Genomic DNA, 9,422 nt, shown 5'->3' with positions numbered 1-9,422 from the left:
AAAAAAAAAAAAAAAAAAATTGACATACAAGCCAGGGCAGTGGCTCTCGACTGGCTCTCACCTGGGGTGGCTCTCCCAGCACTTTGGGAGGCCAGAGCAGGCGGATCACAAGGTCAGGAGTTCAAGACCAGCCTGGCCAACATGGTGAAACCCGTCTCTAATAAAAATACAAAAACTAGTTGGGCGTGGTTAGTGGCGCATGCTTGTAATCCCAGCTACTCGGGAGGCTGAGGCAGGAGAATTGCTTGTACTGGGTGTTGGAGGTTGCAGTGAGCCGAGATTGTGCCACTGCACTCCAGCCTGGGTGACAAAGCTAGACTCTGTCTTGGGAGAAGAAAAAAAAAATGACATGTAATTCCCATAATATGAAATTTATCATATCAAAGTGTACAATTCAGTGGTTTTCAATGTATTCACTGTGTTGTGCGACCATCACCACTAATTCCAGAACGTTTCCATCACCCCTAAAAGAAACTCTTCCTTATTAGCAGTCGCTCTCCATTCTACCCTCTCCTACTGCCTGGCAACTATCAATCTCTTTCTACCTTCCAACTACCATTCTCCTTCTGCCTTCATGGATTTGCATCTTCTGGACATTTCATGTGAATGAGATCATACAACATTTGTCCTTCTGTGACTGGCTTGCTTCGCTTACCATAAGCTCATCTGTGGTCTATAAGTGCTTCGTTGCTTTTTGTAGCCAAATAATATTCATTGTATGGATATACCACATTCTGTTTATTCATCACTAGTGAATGAACATTTTGGTTACCTCTGGTTTTTGGCTGTCGATTAAAACTCTATGAACATTTACTTGCCAGTTTTTAAATTAACATGTTTTCTGTTCTCCTAGGGGAGTCCCTCTTAAACTCTGGGGCATTCCAAGATACCACATTAAAGAGACTGGTTTAGCATTAGATCAAGAAGGGACCCCCCCAAATTTACCCGATTCAGCCCTCCTTTCTGACAAATGAAGAAATGGAGGTCCCGTGGGAGGGAGCCAAGTAACATGATAATCACAGCTGGCTGGGTGCCCTGGCTCATGCCTGTAATCCCAGCACTGGGACGCTGAGGTAGGAGGATCACTTGAGCCCAGGAGTTTGAGACCAGCCTGGGCAACATAGGCAGACCTTGTCTCGATAGAAAACTTGAAAAAAGTTAGGCAGGCCTGGTGGCATGTACCTGTAGTCTCAGCTACTTGGGAGGCTGAGGTGGAAGGATCGCGTGAGCCTGAAAGGTTGAGGCTTCAATGAGCTGAGGTCATGCCACTACACTCCAGCCTGGGCAACAGAGTGAGACTCTGTCTCAAATAAATAAATACCAAAGCAGGCCGGGCGCGGTGGCTCAAGCCTGTAATCCCAGCACTTTGGGAGGCCGAGACGGGCGGATCACGAGGTCAGGAGATCGAGACCATCCTGGCTAACACGGTGAAAGCCCGTCTCTACTAAAAAATACAAAAAAACTAGCCGGGCGAGGTGGCGGGCGCCTGTAGTCCCAGCTACTCGGGAGGCTGAGGCAGGAGAATGGCGTAAACCCGGGAGGTGGAGCTTGCAGTGAGCTGAGATCCGACCACTGCACTCCAGCCCGGGCGACAGAGCAAGACTCCGTCTCAAAAAAAAAATAATAAATAAAAATAAATACCAAAGCATAGAGAGCACTGAGCACAGGCCACATGATGAGTACTTTACTTACATCGTCGTGTTCTAGTCTCATGATGATCCTCATGAGAAAGTTACTACTTATTTCCTTCTTTAACAAATGAGTACCCAGAGCCCAGAAGGATGACTTTCCCAAGGTGTCTGAGCTGCCTGGTACATTTGAACCCAGGCGCACTCAGCTCAGTTTGTGTTAGCATTGAGGGTAGCAGGGTGAACAATGTCCTTATTTTCCCAATTCATTTGAAAGCTCTTTGAGGGCAGAAACACCATCTTCCAGTTCTCGTGTCCCTGTGCCCTCTCCTGAAAGCATTCATAATGAAATTTATCCTACGTAACCAGAGGGAATTGGACTTTGGATTGGGAGTTTGGCTTACAGTAGATCATATTTAATCTAGAGCATATATTGAAACTGTCCTAAATATACACCACTGGGCTAAGCACTTGTAAGCTCTGACACATTTATTCTCACAGTTCCCCCTGCACAGGTTGCTAGCTCCACTTTTCAAAACAGGAAACTGAGGCTTAGAAAGACTAAGTCTAGCTGGGCATGGTGGCATATGCCTATAATCCCAGCTACTCGAGAGGCTGAGGTGGCAGGATCACTCGAGCCTAGAAATTGGAGACTGTAGTGAGCTATGATTGCACTACTGCACCCTAGCCTGAGTGACACAGCAAGACTCGCTTTCTACTAAAAAATTAGCCAGATGTGGTAATGTGCACCTGTAGTCCTAGCTAGTCGGGAGGCTGAGGCAGGAGGGTGGCTTGAGCCTGGTAGTTCAAGGCTGCAGTGTGCTATGATCATACCACTGCACTTCAGCTGTGTGATAGAGTGCGACCCCATCTCTTAGAAAAAGAAAGGCTAAGTACCACAAACAGCAGTGTGATAAGTGGTTAAGAGTGTTGGCTCCGGTGCCCATTAGTCTGGGTTTGAAGCTGATTGTGCCTCTTCTACTCGGCCAGGTGACAAAGCACGTCTGTGCCTCAGTGTCCTCCTTACAGAATGGGGAAATAACCACACCTACCTGCTAGGGTGGGTTTGAGGCTTCAGGGAAAAGTGTCTTTTTTTTTTTTTTTCCCGTGAGACGGAGTCTCGCTCTGTCTCCCAGGCTGGAGTGCAGTGGTACGATCTCAGCTCACTGCAAGCTCCATCTCCCGGGTTCACGCCATTCTCCTGCCTCAGCCTCCCAAGTAGCTGAGACTACAGACGCCCGCCACCATGCCTGGCTAATTTTTTGTATTTTTAGTAGAGACAGGGTTTCACCGTGTTAGCCAGGATGGTCTCCATCTCCTGACCTCGTGATCCGCCCACCTCGGCCTCCCAAAGTGATGGGATTACAGGCGTGAACCACCGCGCCCAGCCAAAAGTGTCTTTTATGGTACTCAGCTTCCTGGTACTCACACATTGGTAGCACCTCGGGATCCCTTGTCACAGCTACTAAGTGGCAGAACCAGCAGTCCAACCAGGGCCTGATGGGCTGTTCTCTGAACCATGATTTTTTTCTCCTAAGTCAGCTGTTCCCAGGCCTGGGCTTGTTTCTCCCTCTCCAGGGAAGCAATGGATTGAGAGGACATACAATTGGGGGTATGGACTTCGGAGCCCGTACACCTCTGTTTGCTTCTTAGTCCGCGAGCCCATGCAACTTTGAGTGCTTTACCTCTCTGTGTTTTAACTTTTCATCTCCAAAAGGGACATTGGGCCGGGTGCAGTGGCTCACACCTATAATCCGAGCACTTTGAGAGGCCGAGGTGGGTGGATCACCTGAGGTCAGGAGTTCAAGACCAGCCTGGCCAATGTGGTGAAACCCTGTCTCTGCTAAAAATACAAAAATTAGCTGGGTGAGGTGGCACATGCTTGTAATCCCAGCTATTCTGGAGGCTAAGGCAGGAGAATTGCTTGAACTTGGGAGGTGGAGGTTCCTGTGAGCCAAGATTGCACTACTGCACTCCAGTCTGGGCAACAGAGCGAGACTCTGCCTCAAAAAAGAAGGGAGGTCAGCGGGGGGTAGGGCCAGGAGCCGTGGCTCACCTGTAATCCCAGCAGTTTAGGACGCCGAAGTGGGCGGCACCTGAGGTCGGGAGTTCAAGACCAGCCTGACCAACATGGAGAAACCCCGTCTCTATTAAAAATACAAAAATTAGCCAGGCATGGTGGCACATGCCTGTAATCCCAGCTACTCAGGAGGCTGAGGCAGGAGAATTGCTTGAACCCAGGAGGCGGAGGTTGCTGTGAGCTGAGATCACACCACTGCATTCTTGCCTGGGCAACAAGAGCGAAACTCTGCCTCAAATAGAAAAGTGGCAGGGGGGGACATTGTACTAATGCCAACCTTATGGATTGTTATAAGGATTAAAGCTTTAATATATGCATAAAGCACTTAGAGCAATGCCTGGGAACGAGTGCTGTGTGCACCTTAGCTGTCATTATGGCCTGTGTTCTAGGTATCCCCCCTGATGAGAGCCCCCGCCGGGGTGGTCCTGCTGGGCCCTATCAGCAATCTCAGCGATTGGAACTGTACACCCAGGCCACAGAGGCGCTGCTGAAGACCGGAGCTGCTTATCCCTGTTTCTGCTCACCCCAGCGGCTGGAGCTCCTAAAGAAGGAGGCCTTGCGGAACCACCAGATGCCCCGGTAAGAACCCCAACTTGTTGCATATGCCTCACCGACATTGGGTGTGTTTGTTACCTGGTGCTGCATAAGAAATTTCCCTAAATGTGTATTATCTCTCAGTTTCTGTGGGTCAGGCATCTGAGTGTGGCCTCACCAGTTCCTTTGGCTCAGGGATTCTCAAAGCCACTAGCAACTACAGGTCCTAGCCACTCCTGGAGTTCTCTTAAGGCTTAGCTTGGGGAGGATCTACTTCCATCTTCTCTCACAAGGCTATTGGCCAGCCTCAGGTCCTCGCTAGCTGTTGCCTGGAGACATCAGTTGTTTGCCATGTGGGCCTCTCCATAGGGCAACTCACAGCATGGCAGCCAGCATTCCTCAAAGCCAGTCAAGGAGAGAGTGAGCAGGTACAAGCTGGAGTCCACCTAGTTGTGGAAGCGACTTCTCACCACTTTATAGGCTGTGTATTCCTTATCCGGAATGCTTGGAACCAGAAGTGTTTTGGATTTTGGATTTTTTGCATATTGAAATATCTACATAGATATAATGAGATACCTTGAGGATGGGACCCAAGTCTAAACATGAGATTCATTTATGTTTCATGTATGCCTTATACACATAGGCTGAAGGTGATTTTATGCAGTATTTTAAATAATTTTGTGCATGAAACAAAGTTTTGACTATTTTGACTGTAGCCTGTCACATGTGTTTGGGTGTTGAATTTTCCACTTATAGCATCATGTCAGCACTCAAAAGATTTCAAATGTCAGATCAGTTGTGGCTTTTTTTTTTTTTTTTTTTGAGACAGAGTCTCCCTCTGTTGCCCAGGCTGGAGTACAGTGGTGCCATGTTGGCTCACTGCAACCTCTGCCTCCCAGCTTCAAGCAATTCTGCCTCAGCCTCCTGTGTAGCTGGGACTACAGGTGCATGCCACCACAACTGGCTCATTTTTGTGTTTTTAATAGAGATGGGATTTTGTCATGTTGCCCAGGCTCTTCCCAAACTCCTGAACTCAAGCAGTCTTCCCACCTCAGCCTCCCAAAGTGCTGGGATTGCAGTCATGAGCCACTGCACCTGGACCATTGGAGCATTTCAGATTAGACATACTTGGCATTATTTTTGTTCATTAGACAGAAGTCACTAGGCCCAGCCCACACACAAGGGGAGGGGACTGCACAAGGACAGAAACACCAGAAGGCGAGAATGATTGGGGGCTATGTTAGAAGCTGCCTGACACATTGGGTCTCAGAAAGTAATGTGTAAAGTAATTTTAATTACTTGTTATTTTGAATGGGCAAAATGTTCTATGTTTAAAAGGTCCACAGGGCAGACATGGTGGCTTACGCCCGTAATCCCAACACTTTGGGAGGCTGAGGTGGGTGGATCATGAGGTCGGGAGTTCAGAATCAGCCTGGCCAATGTGATGAAACCCCATCTCTACTAAAAATACAAAAATTAGCTGGGCGTGGTGGTATCTGTAGTTCTAGCTGCTCGAGAGGCTGAGGCAGGAGAATCATTTGAACCCAGGTGGAGGTTGCAGTGAGCTGAGATTGCACCACTACACTCCAGCCTGGGCGACAGAGCAAGTCTCTCTCCCCACAAAAAAAAGAAAAGAAAAACGAAAGGTCCACAAAGGGCCAGGTGTGGTGGCTCAAGCCTGTAATCCCAGCACTTTGGGAGGCAGAGGCAGGCAGATCATTTGATGTCAGGAGTTCGAGACCAGCCTGGCCAACGTGGTAAAACCCCATCTCTACTAAAAATACAAAAATTAGGCCTGGAGTGATGGCTCACGCCTGTAATCCCAGTACGTTGGGAGGCCGAGGTGGGCAGATCACCTGAGGTCAGGAGTTCAAGACCAGCCTGGCCAATATGGTGAAACCCCATCTCTACAAAAATACAAAAATTAGCTGGGCATGATGGTGGGTGCCTGTAATCCCAGCTACTTGGGAGGCTGAGGCAGGAGAATAGCTTGAACCTGGGAAGTGAAGGTTGCAGTGAGCCGAGATCATGCCATTGCACTCCAGTCTAGGTGACAGAACGAGACTGTCTCAGAAAAAAATTAGCTGAGCTTTGTGGTGCACGCCTGTAATCCTAGCTACCTTGGAGGTTGAGGTACTAGAATCGCATGAACCCAGAAAGTGGAGGTTGCAGTGAGCTGAGATTGTGCCATTGTACTGCAGCCTGGGTGACAGAGGGAAGCTGTCTCAAAAAAAAAAAGGTCCACAAAGACGTATATTGAAATAACTCTCTTCCGGTCTTGACTGTGGCCACTCAGTTCTGCAGAGACAACCAATGTTAAAATTTTCTTATGTCTCCTCCAGAGACATTCAGTGCATATACCGATAAGGGCCTATATTTTCTCTTTTTCCTTATTCACATGGTAGCACACAATGTACTATGTATGTGCTATGTGGGGCAATTTACTATGTCCACTTACTATCTTGAGGATCAGATATCAGTCCATAATAATGTATAATATTCCATTTATGGATATAACTTCATTTACTTAATCCGTTTCATCTTAACCTTTATTTTTAATTTATTTTATTTCATTTCATTCCTTTCCCCTCCCCTCCCCCTTCCCCTCCCCCCCGCCCTTTCCCTTTCCCTTGCTCTATTCCCCAGGCTGGAGTGCAATGGCATGATCTTGGCTCACTGCAATCTCCGTCTCCCGGGTTCAAGTGATTCTCTGGCCTCAGTTTCCCAAGTAGCTGGGATTACAGGCGCCCGCCACTACACCCGGCTAATTTTTGTATTTTTTTAGTAGAGACGAGGTTTTACCATGTTGGTCAGGCTGGTCTCAAACTCCTGACCTCAAGTGATCTGCCCAAGTGATCTTCAGGTGGCCTCCCAAAGTGCTGGGATTACAGGCATGAGCTACCACGCACAGCCTTAACAAATATTTATGTTACTATTTTTTTCTTTGGAGAAGGATTCTTGCTCTGTTGCCCAGGCTGGAGTGCAGTGGTGTGATCTTGGCTCACTGCAACCTCCACCTCCTGGATTTAAGCAATTCTCCTGTCTCAGCCACCCGGGGAGCTGGGACTAGAGGTGCACGCCGCCACACTTGGCTAGTTTAGTTTTCTTTTGTATTTAGTAGAGACAGGGTTTCACCGTGTTCCCCAGGCTGGTCTCTAACTCTTGAGCTCAGGCAGTTCACCTGCCTCAGCCTCCCAAAGTGCTAGAATTACAGGCATGAGCCACCACATCTGGCCCAAACCTTTATGTTATTTCTAATATTTGGTTATAAAAGAAGAGAGCTGTGATGACTAATGTTGACATATGTCATTTTGCACTTGTTCAGTGTGTTTGCTGAATACCTTCCTAGAGGTGGAATTCCTGGGTCGAGTTGTAGCTTTGATGGATACCGCCAAGTGGCTGGCCCTTTACTTGTTTATACTCCCATCCACAGTAGCATTATCACATTCACATTGCAGTGCCAGTAAACTATTTGATCAAGGGCTCAGCTATTTGGCCAAGGTCATGACGTTTACGGTGACATTGCCTTTTTATTATAAACAATCTTTGTCTATTGACAGAAGATTTTTTTTTTCCCCATCTCATTCTGTGACCCAGGCTGGAGTATAGCAGCATGATCACAGCTCATTGCAGCTTTGAATCTCCTGGGTTCAAGCAATCCTACAACCTCAGCCTCACAAGTATCTGTGAACACAGCCACGTACCAACACTCACAGCTAGTGTTTTGGTTTTTTTAGTTTTGTTTTGAGATGGGGTCTCACTCTGTCCCTCAGATTGGAGTGCAGCGATGTGATCTCGGCTCAAGGCAACCTCTGCCTCCTGGGCTCAAGCAGTCCTCCCATCTCAGCCTCCCAAACAGTTGGAACCACAGGTGTGTGCCGCCATGCCCGGCAATTTTTTTTTGTTTTGGTTTTTTGGTAGAGGCAGGGTTTTCCGTGTTGCCTGGGCTGGTCTCAAACTCTTGAGTACAGGAGATCCACCCACCTCAGCCTCCCAACGTGCTGGGATTATAGGTGTGAGCCATCATGCCTGGCTGGCACACAGCTAGTTTTTAAATTTTTGTAGAGATGGAATTGCCCTATTTTGCCCAGGCTGGTGTGAAACTTAAGCGATTTTCCCACCTCAGCTTCCCAAAGTGCTGGGATTATAGGCATGAGCCACCATGCCTGGCCAACAGATTATTATTATTTTTTTAAAATTATAGTCATGCCCTGTTGTGGAATCCATGCAGCCATGTATTTATTTATTTATTTATTTTAAGCTTTCAGGATTTGTATTAAATCCTAGTCTAGTTTAACGGTATCTGATGTTATACACATCATCTCATGGTGAACGTGTTTAATAAGCGAAAGCAAATCAGACAGCTCATCTAAGATGTTATTTTTTGCAGACTAAACAGTAAGGTAATAATGATGGACACTTGCTCAGTGTTCATACAAGCTGTGTTGGTTATCAAAGTATATCTGCTAATATTTAATAAAGAGAGTGAAATATCACTGGGGTGGAAAAGTCAAATAAGCCTAGACATTTGGTTGGAAAAGAACAGATCCAGTATGGATTTCACAAACCAAAAGTTTGTGAAAACTCAGTGCAATACAAATCCTTTTTATTGTAAAAGCTTAGTTGAAGCTAAAAGATCTGTAAAAACTATTACTTTGGGCCTTAAACAGTACCAGCTCTTAGGATCAAAAAAAGACCACAAATCCAGCCTGGGCAACATGGTGAAACCCTATCTATATTAAAGTACAAAAATTAGCTGGGTGTGGTGGTGTGTGCCCGTAATCTCAGCTACTCAGGAGACTGAGGCAGGAGAATCACCTGAACCAGGGAGATGGAGGTTGCCATGAGCTCAGATTGTGCCACGGCACTCCAGCCTGGGAGACAGAATGAGACCCTGTCTCAAAAAAAAAGGAGGGGGCCACAACTGTTGAGACTATATTACTTGATTTTATTTTACACTACGTGGTAGGTACAAAGCAATCCTCCTTAATAAAGTTGACAGTTAGCGTCCCTGAAAACTTTTGTTTTCAGACAAGGTCTTGCTCTGTCACCCAGGCTGGAGCGATGCAATCGTGACTCACCACAGCCTTGACTTCCTGGGCTCAAGCGATCCTCCTGCTTCAGCCTCCCAAGTAGGTGGAACCACACATTACCCACCACGCCCGGCTAATTCTTTTTTT

At 47.1% G+C, this 9,422-nt stretch overlaps 1 protein-coding gene across 1 annotated transcript in view; it reads left to right on the top strand.

Annotated features, from left to right (window-relative positions):
* The window catches only part of EARS2 (glutamyl-tRNA synthetase 2, mitochondrial), a 35,175-nt gene that overhangs the window by 8,846 nt on the left and 16,907 nt on the right, over window positions 1–9,422 (top strand). The window contains exon 4 of the mRNA XM_011958314.1: window positions 4,098–4,287. Within this exon, the coding sequence (XP_011813704.1) occupies window positions 4,098–4,287 (190 nt within the window). The remainder of the gene's footprint in view (window positions 1–4,097; window positions 4,288–9,422) is intronic.

Source organism: Colobus angolensis, unplaced genomic scaffold, assembly GCF_000951035.1.
Source record: "Colobus angolensis palliatus isolate OR3802 unplaced genomic scaffold, Cang.pa_1.0 Scaffold468, whole genome shotgun sequence".
Taxonomy (NCBI): domain Eukaryota; kingdom Metazoa; phylum Chordata; class Mammalia; order Primates; family Cercopithecidae; genus Colobus; species Colobus angolensis.
Note: the sequence above shows the minus strand (reverse complement) of the source record. Positions and strands in the feature narration are given on the sequence as shown.